Consider the following 21,304-nt stretch of genomic DNA (forward strand, 5'->3'; position numbering starts at 1 on the left):
AACAACAACAAACTTTGGAGGGGGAGGAAGTATCTGATTTTTTAGGGTTGCCATGTTATATTATTTAGCTGTCTAGTTTTCAACAATTATAAGGCATGAAAGAAACAAGAAACTAGAACCTATATAAAGTAAAGGAAAAAAGCTGTAGAAACTGTCTTTGAGGAAGCCTAGATATATTAGGCGGAGAAGGCAATGGCAACCTAGTACTCCAGTACTCTTGCCTGGAAAATCCCATGGACAGAGAAGCCTGGTAGGCTGCAGTCCATGGGGTCGATAAGACTCAGACATGACTGAGCGACTTCACTTTCACTTTTCACTTTCCTGCATTGGAGAGGGAAATGGCAACCCACTCCAGTGTTCTTGCCTGGAGAATCCCAGGGATGGGGGAGCCTGGTGGGCTGCAATCTATGGGGTCACACAGAGTCGGACATGACTGAAGTGACTTGGCAGCAGCAGATACATTAGGAGGGCATGGCAACCCACTCCAGTATTCTTGCCTGGAGAATCCCATGGACAGAGGAGGCTGGTGGGCTACAGTCCATAGGGCTGCAAAGAGTTGGACACAACTTAAGTGACTTAGCACGCACACACATGCACGCACAGATACATTAGACTTTTAAGAGAAAGCCTTTAAACGAACTATTTTAAACATATTCAGATAACCATGTTTAGAGCACTAAATGAAAGTATGACAATGGTCTCACCAAACAGAGAATACTAAGTAAATATAAATTCTGGAATTGATAAGTAAAGTTAACTAAAATGAAAACTGCCCTAGAGATATGAGCAGGCAGAAGAAAGAACCAGCAAATTTGAAGATAAATCAATTGAGATTATCCAGTTTGAGGAAGACAAATAAAAAGGACTGACGAATAATGAACAGAGCCTCAGAGAACTTGATGAAATACCATCAAGCATACCAGCACATACAAATGGGAGTTCCAAAAGGAAAACAGAGGACAAGGGACAGAGAGAATTATCCAAAGATATAAGGGCTGACAACTTCCCAAATTGATGAAAATATTAATCTATACATCCAAGAAGCTCAATAAATCCCAAAGATGATAAATCAAAGAGAACCATACCTGGATGCATAATAAACTGTTGAAAGCTAAAGACCAGAAAAAAAAAAAAAAGAAAGAAAGAGGAACCTTGAAAGCAGCAAAAGAGAAGCCATCATCACATGCAAGAGATTCTCAATAAACTGGCACTGATTTCTCCTCAGAAACCATGGAGGCCAGAACATAAGAGGATAACATATTCAAAATGCTAAATGAAACAATGTCAACCAAAAGTTTTAAATCCAGCAAAACTATCTTTCAAAAATGAAGGAGAAATTAAGATACTCCTTGATAATGGATAAAACAACTAGACAAGTTCACCAAGAAAACAGAAGATTTGATCAACATTATAAGGACTTTCCTGGTAGTCCAGTGGTCAAAAATCTGCTCTCCAATGCAGGGGACACAAGTTTGATCCCTGGTCAGAGAACTAAGATCCCACATGCTGTGGGGCAGCTAAGCCCATGGGTTACAACTACAGAGCGTATACTCTGGAGCCCAAGTCACAACCAGAGAGAAACCACAATGAAAGATCCTGCATGCCACAACACAGCTAAGATCTGTTGCAGCCAAACAAATAAACATTTTTTAAAACACAACAACACTATATACCAACTAATTAACAGACATCTACAGAACACTCCATCCAACAACAGCAGAATATACATTCTTTTCAAGTGTACCTGGAACATTCCCCAGGATACACAATGCTTTAGGCCACACAGTTAAATGGATCTAAATCATACAAAATATGTTGTCCAACAACAGTGAAATGAAATTAAAATAAAAAACAGGAGGAAATTTGGGAAATTGACAATTATATGGGTAATCAACACTGCTAAATAACTAATGGGTCAAAGAAAAAAAAAATCACAGAAGTTAGAAAATACTTTGAGATGAATGGAAACAAAAACACAATATACTAAACCCTGAAAGATGCAGTGAAAGCAGCGCTCAGAGTGAAACATAACTGTAATCATCTATATTAAAAAAGTAGATCTCAAGTCAACAATGAAACCTTCCACTTTAAGAAACTAGAAGAACTAAACTCAAAAGCAGAAGGAAAGAAAAAGATTAGAGCAGAAATAAATGAAATAGAGAATAGAAAAATAACAGACAAAAATCAAGAAAACCAAGAGTTGGTTCTCTGAAATGATCAACAAAATTCACTAATCCTGGGCGGATAATGGGAGGTATAAATTAGGAGGCTGGGACTGACATATACACACCACTATGTATGCTGCTGCTGTTGCTGCTGCTACTAAGTCACTTCAGTCATGTCCAACTCTGCGTGACCCCACAGACGGGAGCCCGCCAGGCTCCCCCGTCCCTGGGATTCTCCAGGCAAGAACACTGGAGTGGGTTGCCATTTCCTTCTCCAATGCATGAAAGCAAAAAGTGAAAGTGAAGTCGCTCAGTCGTGTCCGACTCTTAGCGACCCCATGGACTGCAGCCCACCAGGCTTCTCTGTCCATGGATTTTCCTATGTATAGTTAGTTAAAATAGATTACCAACAACAACCTACTGTATAGCACAGGGAACTATACTCATATTATACAATAACTTAAAAGGAAAAGAATCTGAAATATATATACATATATTGCTATGCTGTAAACCTGAGACTTACATGATATTATAAATCAACTATAGCTCAATAACAAATTTTTAAAACTTCCTTCTTAAGAGTTGTTTAAAACACTTGACTCATCTTTAGCCAGGTTGTCCAAGAAAAAAAGATAGCCTTAAATAACTAAAATCAGGAATAAAAGAGAGTATTACTAACTTGACAGAAATAAGCTAAAACACCTACTCTTCAAAGGGGTGAGTATGAAAGAATCAAAGGATGACTATTTGGTGAATTTCAAAAATGGCTATTTCAGGAAGAGATCTGTGAATTTAAAAATTGCCTCTTGGGAAAGAAAGGGAAATCCTCTCTGATAAGTATTCTCTATGGACTGACTAATGTCTTACAAAACAGTAGTAAGAATACTAGTTCTAAGGGGAAAGAGACAAGAAATTAAGTTGGAGTTTTGCAGAGTATTTCTTCTCTGCAATATTTTTATGTCTGATCACATGGACTACAGCCTTGTCTAACTTAATGAAACTAAGCCATGCCGTGTGGGACCACCCAAGATAGCTGGGTCATGGTAGAGAGGTCTGACAGAATATGGTCCACTGGAGAAGGGAATGGCAAACCACTTCAGTATTCTTGCCTTGAGAACCCCATGAACAGTAAGTATGAAAAGGCAAAAAGACAGGATACTGAAAGATGAACTCCCCAGGTCAGTAGGTGCCCAATATGCTACTAAAGATCAATGTTGAAATAACTCCAGAAAGAATGAAGGGATGGAGCCAAAGCAAAAACAACACCTAGTTGTGGATGTGACTGATGATAGAAGCAAGGTTCGATGCTGTAAAGAGCAGTACTGCATAGGAACCTGGAATGTTAGGTCCATGAATCAAGGCAAATTGGAAGTGGTCAAACAGGAGATGGCAAGAGTGAACGTTGACATTCTAGGAATCAGTGAACTAAAATGGACTGGAATGGGTGAATTTAACTCAGATGACCGTTATATCTACTGCTGCGGGCAGGAATCCCTTAGAAAAAATGGAGTAGCCATCATAGTCAACAAAAGAGTCCGAAATGCAGTTCTTAGATGCAATCTCCGAAACGACAGAATGATCTCTGTTCATTTCCAAGGCAAACCATTCAATATCACGGTAATCCAAGTCTATGCCCCGACCAGTAACACCCAAGAAGCTGAAGTTGAACAGTTCTATGAAGACCTACAAGGCCTCTTATAACTAACACCCAAAAAAGATGTCCTTTTCATTATAAGAGACTGGAATGCAAAAGTACGAAGTCAAGAAACACCTGGAGTAACAGGCAAATTTGGCTTTGGAGTACAGAATGAAGCAGGGCAAAGGCTAATAGAGTTTTGCCAAGAGAACGCACTGGTCATAGCAAACACCCTCTTCCAACAACACAGGAGAAAACTCTACACATGGACATCACCAGATGGCCAACACCGAAATCAGATTGATTACATGCTTTGCAGCCAAAGATGGAGAAGCTCTATACAGTCAGCGAAAACAAGAGCAGGAGCTGACTGTAGCTCAGATCATGAACTCCTTATTGCCAAATTCAGACTTAAATTGAAGAAAGTGGGAAAACCACTAGACCATTCAGGTATGACCTAAATCAAATCCCTTATGATTATACAGTGGAAGTGAGAAATAGATTTAAGGGGCTAGGTCTGATAGAGTGCCTGATGAACTATGGACCAAGGTTCGTGAAGGTTCTCATTGTACATGAGTAGGGATCAAGACCATCCCCAAGAAAAAGAAATGCAAAAAAGCAAAATGGCTGTCTGAGGAGGCCTTACAAATAGCTATGAAAAGAAGCAAAAAGCAAAGGAGAAAAGGAAAGATATACCCATTTGAATGTGGAGTTCCAGAGAATAGCAAGGAGAGATAAGAAAGCCTTCCTCAGCAATCAGTGAAAAGAAATAGAGGAAAACAATAGAATGGGAAAGACTAGAGATCTCTTCAAGAAAATTAGAGATACCAAGGGAACATTTCATGCAAAGATGGGCTCAATAAAGAACAGAAATGGTATGGACCTAACAGAAGCAGAAGATATTAAGAAGAGGTGATAAGAATACACAGAAGAAATGTACAAAAAAGATCATCACAACCCAGATAATCACGATGCTATGATCACTCACCTAGAGCCAGACATCCTGGAATGTGAAGTCAAGTGGGCCTTAGGAAGCATCACTACAAACAAAGCTAGTGGAGGTGATGAAATTCCAGTTGAGCTGTTTCAAATCCTGAAAGATGATGCTGTCAAAGTGCTGCACTCAATATGCCAGCACATTTGGAAAACTCAGCAGTGGCCACAGGACTGGAAAAGGTCAGTTTTCATTCCAGTCTCAAAGAAAGGCAATGCCAAAGAATGCTCAAACTACCACACAATTGCACTCATCTCACATGCTAGTAAAGTAATGCTCAAAATTCTCCAAGCCAGGCTTTAGCAATAAGTGAACCGTGAACTCCCTCATGTTCAAGCTGGTTTTAGAAAAGGCAGAGGAACCAGAGATCAAATTGCTAACATCCACTGGATCATGGAAAAGCAAGAGAGTTCCAGAAAAACATCTATTTCTGCTTTATTGACTATGCCAAAGCCTTTGACTCTATGGATCACAATAAACTGTGGAAAATTCTGAAAGAGATGGGAATACCAGACCACCTGACTTGCCTCTTGAGAAACCTGTATGCAAGTCAGGAAGCAACAATTAGAACTGGACATGGAACAGCAGACTGGTTCCAAATAGGAAAAGAAGTATGTCAAGGCTGTATATTGTCACCCTGCTTATTTAACTTCTATGCAGAGTACATTATAGAAACACTGGGCTGTAAGAAGCACAGGCTGGAATCAAGATTGCTCGGAAAAAATATCAATAACCTCAGATATGCAGATGACACCACCCTTATGGCAGAAAGTGAAGAACTAAAGAGCCTCTTGATGAAAGTGAAAGAGGAGAGTGAAAAAGTTGGCTTAAAGCTCAACATTCAGAAAACTAAGATCATGGTATTAAGTCCCATCACTTCATGGCAAATAGATGGGGAAACAGTGGAAACAGTGGCTGACTTTTATTTTTGGGGGGCTCCAAAATCACTGCAGATGGTGATGGTAGCCATGAAATTAAAAAACACTCCTTGGAAGGAAAGTTATGACCAACCTATCACCAACCTAGACAGCATATTAAAAAGCAGAGACACAGTCTAGTCAAGGCTATGGTTTTTCCTGTGGTCATGTATGGATGTGAGAGTTGGACTGTGAAGAAGGCTGAGCGCCAAAGAATTGATGCTTTTGAACTGTGGTGTTGGAGAAGACTCTTAAGAGTCCCGTGGACTGCAAGGAGATCCAACCAGTCCATTGTAAAGGAGATCAGTCCTGGGTGTTCATTGGAAGGACTGATGTTAAAGCTGAAACTCCAATACTTTGGCCACCTGATGTGAAGAGCTGATTCATTGGAAAAGACCCTGATGCTGGGAAAGATTGAGGGGAGGAGGAGGAGAAGGGGAAGACAGAGGATGAGATGGTTGGATGGCATCACCAACTCAATGGACATGGGTTTGGATAGACTCCAGGAGTTGGTGATGCACAGGGAGGCCTGGCATGCTGCAGTTCATGGAGCCTCAAAGAGTGTCGGATATGACTGAGCAACTGAACTGAACTGAACTGAAGAAGGAGATACTCTTTAGGCTAACATAATTGACATCTAGCTAATCTTCTTTTAGATCTAACTTCTACTGCCATCTTGTGGCAATTAAAAAAAACCCAAGTCAATTACTCAAAAGTTCTCTCTCCTGACCAGAAGGTTTCGAAGACTTTCTATTACTCAAGTTTCAATTTTCTCCCTATCAGTTTGAGAACAGAAATATTATTCAAAATTAATGTCTGGATACCTGGGATCACTGTTCAGAGAAAAAGGAAGTAAAATGGCATTATATTATGCACAGAAAACCCAAAATCTGCTGGTAGTTTTATAGAATATGTTGATCTCTGAAAACTTTTTTCTCCCCCTCTTACCAGTAAAAGAATCCCTCGGAGTGCTCCTTCCCTGAAGACCTCTGGCTCCCTGAGGGACAAGTAACAGTAAATATATCTTGATTCTCTGGCTTCTATATTTCATGCTATGTATACACTGAAGAATATGTTGTTCTCCCAGAGTGGGTACACAAGTCCAAGAAAGACCCACATTTTAATCTTTCCAAAATGAACATGATGGACACTGTTAATGTGGTTCACTATTTTCACCTCTATTCATTCCAAGCTATGAATTAGGCCCACTTCTAATATCAGGTCTGCATTGCCAAAAGAGAGATAATTCATGCCAAAACCAATAAGTTTAATATTCTTGCTTTAATCTTGGCTTTCATTTAGCATTAGAAATCTCAGTCTGGAAAGACAATGTAAACATTACTTACTTGTCCCAAGTCACTAAAGCCAGCCATTCTATAAGGGGTAGACTCCACTGAGGAGGACCGACTGTATGAAGTAAAACAAAGACGAAAAGCAAACAAACCTGGTATTAAACTTTTATAGACGTAAAGTCTCCTCAGTACCTATCTCAGCCACATCTTCCATCTTCTGCCAACAGTTTTAATGTTTCTGTGTAGCTTTCTACTCACCTGACCACTTGGCTACTATGCTGAGAAATGGGTCGTGGAGCAACTAAAAGGGAATAAAACAGAGGATGAAAAGTTGCCATTAATGGTGTCTCCTGTTTTGCCTAGCCTGTCTGTTGCAAGTTAGTATCTGCGAGTTTGGCCTTTCCGTATCATACATAAGAATAGGAAAATCACATTATACTTTCTGAGAGGAAATCATCTTCCTTATGGTTTATAGTTTATGGAAAAGGATATTTATTTATCTCACGCTTATATTTGGGCAAAACATGGTCTCTACCTGACTGAGATGGAGAAGTGATGCCCACTGGTCGAGGTGTGTTTAATCTGCAAGGAAGAAAAAAAACAAAAGCAGTTCTAATCTCTGTAAGCAGAACTTGGTGCCACCTTAGAGGATCAATCACACCATTTATTTATAAAAATAATAGCCTCCTCTCTGAGCATAGTGGAAGCAAGGTTTCCATATGGGTCTCCTTGGCTCTCCAATTCCCTAAATGAAATCTTCTCCACTTCTCTATTCCCAGTAATAGAAGTCCTTTCTTCCTTCCCTTAGTGCCTTACCAGATACTCTCAACTTTACGTATATCTATCCACCCATTTACACATCCACCATTCCCTCACTCCCTCCATCCCATCTTCCATCTATCCACAAGCATTTATTTAGTGCTCATGTATCTTAGATCCTGAGGTTACAAAAAATAACTAGAATGTGGTTTCTATTTTTGAGAGGCTTACTGAGAGAGACAATAAAAAAGCAACGTTAAATGTTATAATGTGTGTATTAGAAGTACAGAGTATGCTAGAACATGACTTTAGCTTCTGTGAGTCAATGGCTATGTTTTTTTAATCCATCAATACAGAGCTGATATTAAAAATATTTCACAATTGGTAGGGTACAGACATTTATAATTAGAAAAATTGGTGATGCACACCCAACACCTAACACAGTACATCACAAACAATAGGCAATTAATGAATATTTATTGAATAAATGAATAATAGAACATCTAACTCTGCCTAATAGTCTTGACAGAGGAAATGACACATGAGCTGAATTTTGAAGGATGAGTAGAATTTCATAAGATGACGGTCAAGGGTGAGCACTGCATTCAAGATTTTACATCAGCGCTTTTCAGTGAGTAACTCTTTCATGGAGAAGTGAAAGATAAATTCATAAACCATTTCCTCCACCTCAGAGCCCACATAAGCATTAGAGCCAAGTGTCAAGAAAGGATAGATATTTTCAGAGAGGGAAGCTATGGCGCCTGATAAAACTGACCTGCTTCCTTGGTACCAACTTGGAGATTCCTGTAGGTGAAAAAAATGGGGGTGAAGGAAGCTTTAGCTCAAGAGTCCCCATCAATGGATCTTACTTGTCAGATAACTAAGCTGCAATGTCTTCTAGTTGTGGTTATTAAGATTTCCAATAGAAGAAAACAGCTGCAGTGTTTCCTTAGAAACACTTAGCTTTGGGGGAAGAAAATTTTAGTCTCTCTTCACAAAAACACATTGGGAATCCTGAAGACTGATATACATGGGGAAATATAGAGACTCTATGGAGAGAGAAAGGAAAATATAAGAGTAAGATCAAAAGGAATGTTATATAAACACAAAGAACAATCTTGGGAAGAGAGAAATGTCTAGGAAATAGAGTTAGATGGAAAAGAAGGGTCCTGAGGTGCCTTGGGATTCTTAAAGAGAAATTTTAAGTTACAACAGATAACTCCTCTGTAAGAGAGCTTCCCCATGTGCCATGTCATGATTCATTGATGTTCGAGAATGGGTTGCTGCTGCTGCTAAGTCGCTTCAGTTGTGTCCGACTCTGTGCGACCCCATAGACGGCAGCCCACCAGGCTCCCCCGTCCCTGGGATTCTCCAGGCAAGAACACCGGAGTGGGTTGCCATTTCCTTCTTCAGTGCATGAAAGTGAAAAGTGAAAGTGAAGTCGCTCAGTCATGTCTGACTCCTAGCGACCCCATGGACTGCAGCCTACCAGGCTCCTCCATCCATGGGATTTTCCAGGCAAGAGTACTGGAGAGGGTTGCCATTGCCTTCTCCTCGAGAATGGGTTACCACTGTGCTAAATTTTGTCCTCTCATCCCTTCAAGGTCTTCTGTGGCCTTGTCCATTTACTATAGTATGTTTATTTTACAAACATTATCAATTAATACCTGCCATGGAAAACTATTCTATTCAGTCAGCTAGACAGATGGGCAAAATAGAGAAGAAAATAATAGCATGGAAAATGTATTTTATTCACCTTCACGATGGCTTGAAATTTCTTTAGTTCTCCATTCTCTTTCCTTAAGACTGACAGCTCTCTAGGCAAAAGATGGAAACGGTGAGCTTCAGCACGTCAGTGGGATAAAAAAAAATTCCTGATTTTTATTATTATCAAATCTAGTTAATGCTTCCAGAGAGATGTTTGCCACTATACAAGATAATTCTGACAGAGACCTAGTGATTCAGGTCAGCAATGGCAGGGTTTTGATGGTGAGAAGAATCAGGTGGAGAAAATAAGCATCAGTTGGTATGGTTTCAGAGGCTTTTACACAGAATTGCATCTCTTCTGCACGTGCACCCCTGGCCTGAAGATGTCTGAACATTTCTGTCAGGGATTCCATCTTTTAGCTTAAGACTTCCAAAATACATCCTCCTACAGGTAACATTTTAAATGCTATCTCCCATCATTATTACTGTGAAAAAGCCATGTCTGATTTCTCTGAAGAAGCAGTTTTTGACAGATGGAAGTAAAAGAGGAAAGCTATAAAGTAAAGAGGGAAGAAAGAGAAAAAGAAAATGGAGACTGAGGGAACAAAATTCTGTACTGAACTTATCCAAGACAAACACAAACACACATGAAGCAATGTTCAGGCTTTGGAACCATAAAGATAGAAAGGCTCTAGCTTCTCTGGAAAGGGCTCTTGGACGATCTGATTTGTCACTTACTTGTCCTGGTTGGTCAGTGTTTGCTGTGACTCCTGCATGGCTGCTTCTAACTTTGTAATTCTGTGCTTATAAAAGGCGATGAGGAGATCAGTTTGTTTCTTCTGGAAACTCCACACCTACTAGGGGAAAACAGGCCTTTGACATACAACCCCATAACTCCTTTCCCCTTATTTCCAGTAACAAACAGAAATTCTTCAATTCATACTCTACTACTGATTGTTTTCTTTTGGAGCATCTGACCTAATTCGCGATTCCCCAAAACTAGGGAAAGCCAATGCTTTACATTTCCAGAATAACACCTTCCTAATATCTTAATGAGAATACTGACACAGATAAGCCCTTTTAAAATATAACCATTCATCATGAGCAAGAAGGGTGACAACCAACAACAAAAAAAGTTTCCAAGTTTAGAATTGGTTCTGACCTTACTTGTTTACAATTGGTTTGGACTCAGCTTCCACATTCCTAGATACTGCCGAGCACTGGTAACCAATTTACTTTCCCTAAGATACACAGAGATACTTCCAGGCTGTTTATACTGCTACAGTAGAGGGAAAAGAGACACAGACGGAGATGACTTTTCCTGAATATTATTTCTGGGCATGGGCAAATAATTTTATCTTTTGTTTTCATTCACCATTTGATGTACTGATGCGCCCATCATGGGATTACTGAATCAGATCAAAAGTTAATATTTAGAAAGCGTTTTAGCTTTGTCAGGCTGTACTTTTGAATACACAGCAGTATTTATGTCTCATCTGTTTCCTACCTATTCAAGCCATAAACCCTTTGTCTGAGGTCCTTCCTAGATCTGGTAGTTTTGCCATAAACTTTTCATTCTCATCTAATTTGCAAGTTGCTTTTGCCACCTTACTAAAGAATTCTACTTCCAAATCTATACAGTCTGCAGACTCTTAATTTTCTACTCAAAAACAAACTAATTCTATATAGACAAGAACTCACTGTAGTCTATTTTTTAAATTGTTCTTATTTCCAATAAAAGTAAAAACATATTCAGTTTAGAAAATTTGAACAATGCAAAAGCAGAAAAAGAGGCACTCACTCCTGAGAGTTATCTAAAATGGCAAAGGATTAGAAAGAAATAGATATTACAGGTAGATATAATATATAGCCAAAAGACAGTACCCCAAACATCCTAACCTACTCTTGGGATCAGTTTGTGATAAAATTGTTAGTATCAGGCTGGGGCCAAGAAAGCCCAAATCTTTCCCTAGATGGGTTACTCCTCCCCTAGTCCTGTGTACAGGGGGAACAGACCCTCCCCTACTGTGGAATTTCAGGGAACAAGACTAGACTATTGGAGGAACCTTTTGCCTAGGGCTAAGTAGGCCTGCTTCACATACTTACCCCAAAAAACTAACACCCAAACCTCAGATGTGACCATTCCAAGAGGAAGAAAGATCAATCAGTAAACAACCATCAGCAAAAAGAATTAGAGGAGAAAACAAGTGATTTTTCCCAAAGCTAGAGCACAAATATTTGATCTATTTCAAATGTATCTACTAAACGAGATTCTAAACTCAGTAATGAATCTCAGTATTTTACAAATCTCAAATGTGAGCAAATTTATTATTCTGTCTCATTCAAATCCTTCAGCCTCATAAAAAGGTTATAGATTCTTTAGGACAAATTTTGCCTACTTGTTTTTAGTTGGGATAATTTTATTCATATAATAATAGAGCAGATAGTAACAAAAGTAGTTCTGTTGATAACATTAAACATTGTATAATGCCAAGTGTTAAATATTGTTTATTTCATTGGAACAATGCATGGAACTACCTACTTTAATACTCAGACTCCTTTCCTGTATCTTCATATTAGGACCAGGTAAAGGCATCATGGTCTTCATGCTCTGGATTCCCACTCCTTTTAGAATTGATAACATGGGACATAATTTTTATTTTGTTTACTGTAGAGTATTTTTAAAATTTCAGTTCTGAATTAGATCCAGTTAATGCCAAGAGGCTGGGAAAAGTAAGGAAGAAACCACTGAAAGATACTGAGAGAGTCACCATACAGAAGTAAAGGGGAGCTCAATGGTTTCTTAAGATAAGACATATGATCCAATGTGGTTATGCATATTATTGCCTTAATTGAAAAGGGGGTTTTCGTCTCATAAAATATATTTTGGAAATGAGCATTAGCTTGACCAGCTTTTTTTCTGTGTGTGTGCTAAAGAATGGTTTTCCTAATTTTTACTTTTAAATGTCATTATTTTTTAGTTGAAGTTTTATATTCCCATGTAATTTTAATGCTTTGAATAATTGTAGAAGAGTTGCTAAGTTTAAAAAATTTACTTTAAAAGCATTGGTAGGGACTTCCCTGCTGGTCCAGTGGCTAAGACTTCACGTTTCCAATGCAAGGGTCCCAGGTTCAATCCCCAGTGAGGGAACTAGATTTCACATGCCACAACTGAGTTTGCATGTCACAGCAAAGATCAAAGATCCGAAGAGCCACAACTAAGACTGGGCTCAGCCAAATAAATAAATTTAGCTCAGCTGGTAAAGAATCCACCTGCAATGTGGGAGACCCTGGTTTGATTCCTGGGTTGGGAAGATCTGCTGGAGAAGGGATAGGCTACCCACTCCAGTATTCTCGGGCTTCCCTGGTGACTCAGCTGGTAAAGAATTTGCCCGTAATGCAGGAGACCGGGGTTTGAACCCTGGGTTGGGAAGATCCCCTAGAGAAGGGAGTGGTTACCCACTCCAGTATTCTGGCAAGGAGAATCCCATGGACTGTGTAGTCCATGGGGTTGCAAAGGGTCGAACACAACTGAGCGACTTTCACTTTCATATAAAAAAAAATTGGTAAATTCACTATCTCTCTTAGGTACTCATAATTTATTAGTTTCCTTTATCTATCTTTGGTGAAATTGACTCCCTTGTTCCTTAATATCTACAGGTCTTAGCTGTTGTTTTTGTTGTTGTTGTTTTTTGGCCATGCCATGTGGCATGTTAGACCGTAGTTCCCCCTGCGGTATAAGCTCAGAATCTTAACCAACAGACCACCAGGGAATTCCCATAATTTTGAATTATATCTTAAGGTAATCATATAGTTGAGAAATGTAAATTTCTCCTTTCCAAGTATTCAGCTAAAAAATATGAGAAGACAGAATTAAAATATCAGCATCTTGCAACTCAGTGAACTAATGGATCAATGTAAAGTTCATCAACTTCTACCATCACACAAAATGAGAGACAGAAAATTATTACATACCTCTTGGCAGAACACAGCACTGTTGTAAGTAGTCTTGTCTCATCCCCTCCCCTCAACTTAAATGATTCTGATTAAGCCTAAATAACTATTAACTTAGAGAAAATATAGAGGATAAACAAGCGCATTAAATGACTCTAGGCAGATACAATGTGCAAAATCCATGCTATGAACAGCCTTACAGCACAAAAGACCATTAACGTTAAGAGACAAAAAATCAACTCAGTTATATAGAATTTATTGAAACCAATTAAAAGTTTTAAAATAATTATAAGACACTGAGGTAAACTTCCAAACTCATTCTATGAGGCCACAATCACCCTAATACCAAAACCTGACAAAGATGCCACAAAAAAAGAAAACTACACGCCAATATCACTGATGAACATAGAGGCAAAAATCCTTAACAAAATTCTAGCAAACAGAATCCAACAACATATTAAAAAGATCATACATCATGACCAGGTGGGCTTTATCCCAGGGATGCAAGGATTCTTCAATATCCACAAATCAATCAATGTAATACACCACACTAACAAACTGAAAAATAAAAACCATATGGTTATCTCAATAGATGCAGAGAAAGCCTTTGACAAAATTCAACATCCATTTATGATAAAAACTCTCCAGAAAGCAGGAATAGAAGGAACATACTTCAACATAATAAAAGCTATATATGACAAACCCACAGCAAACATTATCCTCAATGGTGAAAAATTGAAAGCATTTCCCCTAAAGTAAAAAACAAGACAAGGGTGCCCACTCTCATCACTACTATTCAACATAGTTTTGGAAGTTTTGGCCACAGCAATCAGAGCAGAAAAAGAAATCAAAGGAATCCAAATTGGAAAAGAAGAAGTAAAACTCTCACTGTTTGCAGATGACATGATCCTCTACATAGAAAACCCTAAAGACTCCACCAGAAAAGTACTAGAGCTAATCAATGAATATAGTAAAGTTGCAGGATATAAAATCAACACACAGAAATCCCTTGTATTCCTATACACTAACAATGAGAAAACAGAAAGAGAAATTAAGGAAACAATTCCATTCACCATTTCAATGAAAAGAAAAAAATACTTAGGAATATCTCTACCTAAATAAACAAAAGACCTATATATAGAAAACTATAAAACATTGGTGAAAGAAATCAAAGAGGACACAAATAGATGGAGAAATATAACATGTTCATGGATTGGAAGAATTAATATAGTGAAAATGAGTATACTACCCAAAGCAATCTATAGATTCAATGTAATCCCTATCAAGCTACCAATGCTATTTTTCAGAAAACTAGAACAAATAATTTCACAATTTGTATGGAAATACAAAAAACCTCGAATAGCCACAGCAATCTTGAGAAAGAAGAATAGAACTGGAGGAATCAACCTGCCTGACTTCAGTCTCTACTACAAAGCCACAGTCATCAAGACAGTACGGTACTGGCACAAAGACAGAAATATAGATCAATGGAAAAGAGAAAGCCCAAAGATAAATCCACGCACCTATGGACACCTTATCTTTGACAAAGGAGGCAAGAATATACAATGGAGAAAAGACAATCTCTTTAACAAGTGGTGCTGAGAAAACTGGTCAACCATTTGTAAAAGAATGAAACTAGATCACTTTCTAATACCATACACAAAAATAAACTCAAAATGGATTAAAGATCTAAACGTAACACCAGAAACTATAAAACTCCCAGAGGAAAACATAGGCAAAACACTCTCCGACATAAACCACAGCAAGATCCTCTATGATCCACCTCCCAGAATATTGGAAATAAAAGCAAAAATAAAGAGATGGGACCTAATTAAAATTAAAAGCTTCTGCACAACAGAGGAAACTATAAGCAAGGTGAAAAGACAGCCTTCAGAATGGGAGAAAATAATAGCAAATGAAGCAATGGACAAATAATTAATCTCAAAAATATACAAGCAACTCCTACAGCTCAATTCCAAAAAAAATAAACGACCCAATCAAAAAGTGGGCAAAAGAACTGAACAGACATTTCTCCAAAGAAGACATACAGATGGCTAACAAACATATGAAAAGATGTTCAACTTAACTCATTATCAGAGAAATGCAAATCAAAACCACAATGAGGTACCATTTCACACCAGTCAGAATGGCTGCTATCAAGTCTACAAGCAATCAATGCTGGAGAGGGTGTGGAGAAAAGGGAACCCTCTTACACTGTTGGTGGGAATGCAAACTAGTTCAGCCACTATGGAGAACAGTGTGGATTCCTTAAAAAACTGGAAAGAGAACTGCCATATGACCCAGCAATCCCACTGCTGGGCATACACACCAAGGAAATCAGAATTGAAAAAGACACGTGTACCCCAATGTTCACTGCAGCACTGTTTATAATAGCCAGGACATGGAAGCAACCTAGATGTCCAATCAGCAGACGAATGGATAAGAAAGCTGTGGTACATATACACAATTGGAGTATTACTCAGCCATTAAAAAGAATACATTTGAATCAGTTCTAATGAGGTGGATGAAACTGGAGCCTATTATACAGAGTGAAATAAGCCAGAAAGAAAAAAACTAATACAGTATACTAACACATATATATGGAATTTAGAAAGATGATAACGATAACCCTATATGCAAGACAGCAAAAGAGACACAGATGTATAGAACAGTCTTTTGGACTCTGCGGGAGAGGGCAAGGGTGGGATAATTTGGGAGAATGGCATTAAAACATGTATATTATATGTGAAACAAATCGCCAGTCCAGGTTTGATGCATGATACAGGGTCCTCGGGGCTGGTGCACTGGGATGACCCAGAGGGATGGGATGGGGAGATGGGAGGGGGGTTCAGGATGGGGAACACATGTACACCCGTGGCAGATTCATGTCAATGTATGGCAAAACCAATACAATATTATAAAGTAAAAAATAAATAAATAAAACTGAAAAAAATAATGAGACACTGAGGAAACTGAATATTAACTGATTAATGGATAATATTAAGGAATTATTTTATCATGATGTGGTTATATTTAAGAAAAGAGTACCTATCTTTTAGAGACAAGCTCTGAGATATTTACAAATTGAAATGATATGATATCTGATTTTGGCTTCAAAATAATCTAGATGGGGTGGTCCAGAAAAAGGAAGACTGGCCATGAGCTAAGAATTGGTGAAGCAGGGTGATGGATACAAGGAATAGGAAATACTAAGAGGGATAATATGAACCCTTGTACTTTTGTAGCTCCTCACCATATTGTACAAGAGACATTCAGAAGTATGAATCAATAACTAAAACAAAAGGTGATATGAAAAACAGAAGTATGTATAAAGCATAGAAACAATAATTAAGAGGTGATTTTAGTGTGGAAGTCAAGCGTTCCAGGCACAGAGATACAAAACTGTTATACACAACATGGTGTATAAAAGAACTGCAAAGAACTAAACCTACCCTATAGGTTAGGTAATAAATAACCTACACAAGAACTTATGTGGTACATAAAATGTGAAGTGGTAGCTGTGGATGACATTGGAGAGAGAAGATTTGGAGGAACCAGATCTTAAGGGAACTAGGTGTCACTCTGAAGAGTCGGAAACAGGTGATAGGAAACCATCAAAGGGTTTTGAAAAGGCAGTTACATGTTCAGATTTGTAACTGCAAGAGTAATTATGATGCTCAAAGAGATTTGTGCAAAAAATTTTGTTTTTCTAAATGCTTCCTTATCAAAAGCAGGGGACTTCCCTGGTGGTCAAGTGGTTAAGACTCCATGCTTCCACTTTAAGGGGCATGAGTTCCATCCCTGGTTGATGAACTAAGATTCCACATGCTGTGCAGCGCAGTCAGAAACTTTTGGGTTGAACAGTATATAATCAAAGCAATATTATCTCTTACATTGGGGCTTAAGTTCTTCAACTTGCTCAGTAGTGACAAAGAACTCAACTATACTGTTTCCAAAGTTTTATATAGTGACAGATAAACTCTTTCTTTTCAGGTAAAATAATCTTCAATTAAACAATACCTTTCTTCAAAGGCATCATTGATTATCTCAGTTGTTCGATGTTTAAATTCAAGTGAGGGATGGAAAACTGGTCTGGTCTATTGATGAGATCGGGTCTTGACTTGATTTTATTCAAACGACTTGTATGGTAGTTATTTATGTATGTTAGCAAAACATATGACTTCAATGTCAGGCAACTATTGATCAGATCTTTTTTGTATAGTTCTTTTGTGTACTGTTGCCACCTCCTTTTAACATCTGTTTCTGTTGGGTCCATACCATTTCTGTCCTTTATTGTGCCCATGTTTGCATGAAATGTTCCCTTGGTATCTCTAGTTTTCTTGAAGAGATCTCTAGTCTTTCCTGTTCTATTGTTTTTCTATTTCTTTGCATTGATCACTGAGGAAGGCTTTCTTACCTCTCCTTGCTATTCTTTGGAACTCTGCATTCAAATGGGTATATCTTTCCTTTTGTCCTTTGCCTTTTGCTAGAATATGGTCCTGCCCATTTGTTTACAGACTGCCTATGGCTGCTTCTATGCTATAACAGCAGAGTTGAGTAGCTCCAACAGAGACTGCATGGCCTGTAAAGCCTAAATATTTACTGACCTTTCAAGACATATTTGTCTATCCAAACACTAAAATAATGTCTTTTTCTGTATTTTCATTTATGCCTTTTGCTCTGAATTTGTCCTTCTTTGTGAATTTACATCTTTTCCTCTTCTTCTCTCAATATCTTCTCTCTCTTTATTTCCTACTTTACTGATACCCCCTCTTATCTGTTCTTCCTATTTGAATTTACTTAATGAACATGAGTTTGAGTGAACTCCGGGAGTTGGTGATGGACAGGTAGGCCTGGCATGCTGCGATTCATGGGGTCACAAAGAGTCGGACACGAATGAGCGACTGAATTGAACTGAACTGACTGAATGAACATTTATTTTCTTTTTTTTTAAGTAATTTGTATTTAATTTTGACTGTGCTGGGTCTTCCTTGCTGTGCGGGCTTTTCTCTAGTTGCAGCCAGTGGTGGCTACTCTGTAGGTGCAAAGAGCAGGCTTCAGTAGTTGCGGCTCAGTAGTTGTGGTTCCCAGGCTCTAGAACAAAAGCTCAATGGTTGTGGCGCACAGGCTTAGTTGCTCCTCAGCATGTGGGATCTTCCTGGACAAGGGATCGAACCCAAGTCTCCTTCATTGGCAGGCGGATTCTTTACCACTGAGCCACCAGGGAAACCCTATTTTATTTCTTAATTTTAGAGTGGAAAGCACCCAACAAAATGGAAGAAAATGTTTGCAAATTATATATCTGGAAAAGGACTTGTACCTAGAATATATAAAGAACTCTTACAACTAATAAACTAATGGTAAAAAGACAATCTTTAAAAAAAATGGGCAAGGGCAAAGTATCTGAATAGACATCACTTTAAAGATGACAAATAAATAGCCAATAAATACACAAGAAGATGCTCAACATCATTAATCATCAGTTCAGTCGCTCAGTTGTGTCCGACTCTTTGCGACTCCATGAATCGCAGCACACCAGGCCTCCCTGTCCATCACCAACTCCTGGAATTCACCCAAACTCATGTGCATTGTGTCAGTGATGCCATCCACCCATCTCATCCTCTGTTGTCCCCTTCTCCTCCTGCCCCCAATCCCTCCCAGCATCAAAGTCTTTTTCAATGAGTCAACTCGTCGCATGTGGTGGCCAAAGTACTGGAGTTTCAGCTTTAGCATCATTCCTTCCAAAAGAAATCCCAGGGCTGATCTCCTTCAGAATGGACTGGTTGGATCTCTTTGCAGTCCAAGGGACTCTCAAGAGTCTTCTCCAACACCACAGTTCAAAAGCATCAATTCTAAATGCAAATCAAAACCACACCAAGGTACAAGTTCATACCACTAAGATGATTGTAATTTAAAAAGATAGATAAAACAAATATTGATTAGAATATGGAGATAAAAATTCTTACACACTGCTGGTAAAAATGTAAAATAGGCAAGCACTTGGGAAAACAGTCTGGCAGATTCAAAAGTTAAACACAGAACTACCATTTGACCCAGTGATTTAATTCCTATGTATATATCCAAGAGATATGAATATATATGTCCACACAAAAACTGTACACATATGTTCATCATGGCATTATTAATAATAATCAAAAGGTGGAAACAACTTAAATGTCCCTTAACTGATGAATGAATACATGAAATGCATATCCATCTATATTATTACTTGGTCATAGAAAGGAATGAAATACTAATGAAGTTCTAATATTTTTACATGGATGAACCTTGAACACATTATGCTATGAGAAAGCAGAGCAGAATTCAGACAATAACAAATATAAAATGTCAGAGATAAGATTTCCAATGAAAAATAAAGCAGGATAAGTATACTTGAGGCTGCTACTTGAGATGAGCCAGTAAAAGTCTGACTGAGGAAAGAAAATGCGAGCAAAAGACAATCTAGACATTACTTGGATCAGTTACTCAACTTCACAGATTAAGAAAACACATTTTCAGACATTGCTGACTTTACCAAACTGGCACTTCACTAAAGTGATGATTAACTGACCTTTTCCATGTATTTTATCTTGATTACTTGACCATGTGTAATTGGTCCCATGATTAGGTAGAATTCAGACTACATATAATTTCTCTACTGATCATTAACTAATCCTTCGTTTAGTTATTAACCAAAGCTCTGCTCTTTCTCTTGTTCATGTGACCTTGTTTACATTTCTGCTTGAGTCTCAGCTGGATTTTATCTCCTCATAATGTTAAATAGTATCTCAAATATGATGGTTCACCCAAGCAGCTAAAATAGGATGCCGTGAAAGCCCTCATTTCCCCTCCTCCATCTCCAGAGTCAGGACGATGACATCAAAGGGGAGACATCGAAGAAAAATGAAATCTACTCTCTTCAGCCAAACATGACAGAGGACCATCTTCATGTTTAATAAAAGAATAACTCAAAATAATGAGAAGAATAGAGAAGAAAAATAGCGATAAAATCTCAAGAAACATGCCCAGATAAGAATCCCATGAGGCCATGAAATGATCTTGGTGGAGAACTAAAGAGTGAAAGTGAAAAACCGAGCTTTTTACAATTTGGGAACTCTCTCAAATCTGTCCTGTCTCCTCTTCACCTCCTTCCACAACTCGATTGCTCCTGACAGAGTCAATAGCATGACAACATATCATGCATCAGGAAAAGAAAAATATCTTCTAAAGTTCAGACAACTAATTATAAATACTAAATTAAGAATTAAATATATAAGCATTTCTAAGAAAGGTTATTGAAAAATAAGAATAGAGAACAAGAAATCTCTTCTTGAACTTAGGTCTATAAGCAAAACTTTGAAAGCCAGGCTGCTTAGTCCACTACAGGGTCAGACCTATATATTCAAAGCAAATTTTAGAAGATTCACTAAATCTGCACAGAATGATAATGAAGATGCCTAGAAGGACCCAGATAATCATGATAATGTGATCACTTATCCAGAGCCAGACATCTTAGAATGCGAAGTCAAGTGGGCCTTAGAAAGCATCACTACAAACAAAGCTAGTGGAGGTGATGGAATTCCAGTTGAACTGTTTCAAATCCTGAAAGATGATGCTGTTAAAGTGCTGCACTCAATATGCCAGCACATTTGGAAAACTCAGCAGTGGCCACAGGACTGGAAAAGGTCAGTTTTCATTCCAATTCCAAAGAAAGGCAATGCCAAAGAATGCTCAAACTACCGCACAATTGCACTCATCTCACATGCTAGTAAAGTAATGCTCAAAATTCTCCAAGCCAGGCTTCAGCAATACATGAACTGTGAACTCCCTCATGTTCAAGCTGGTTTTAGAAAAGGCAGAGAAACCAGAGATCAAATTGC

General features: G+C 38.3%; 1 protein-coding gene across 5 annotated transcripts in view; it reads right to left on the reverse strand.

The window, feature by feature from the left end:
* RNF212B (ring finger protein 212B) overlaps positions 1–21,304 on the reverse strand; it is a 33,674-nt gene that overhangs the window by 6,272 nt on the left and 6,098 nt on the right. For 3 of the 5 annotated variants that reach the window (XM_015096878.3, XM_042252958.1, XM_042252960.2), the window contains 7 exons: positions 10,209–10,324; positions 9,520–9,580; positions 8,539–8,567; positions 7,540–7,586; positions 7,263–7,305; positions 7,059–7,119; positions 6,661–6,709 (listed from right to left, as the gene is read on the reverse strand). In XM_015096878.3, coding sequence (XP_014952364.1) covers positions 6,661–6,709; positions 7,059–7,119; positions 7,263–7,305; positions 7,540–7,586; positions 8,539–8,567; positions 9,520–9,580; positions 10,209–10,324 — 406 coding nt within the window. The remainder of the gene's footprint in view (positions 1–6,660; positions 6,710–7,058; positions 7,120–7,262; positions 7,306–7,539; positions 7,587–8,538; positions 8,568–9,519; positions 9,581–10,208; positions 10,325–21,304) is intronic. The other 2 variants (XM_060418557.1, XM_042252959.1) reach the window with 1 other exon arrangement.

This window comes from Ovis aries, chromosome 7 (genome assembly GCF_016772045.2).
Source record: "Ovis aries strain OAR_USU_Benz2616 breed Rambouillet chromosome 7, ARS-UI_Ramb_v3.0, whole genome shotgun sequence".
Lineage (NCBI taxonomy): Eukaryota > Metazoa > Chordata > Mammalia > Artiodactyla > Bovidae > Ovis > Ovis aries.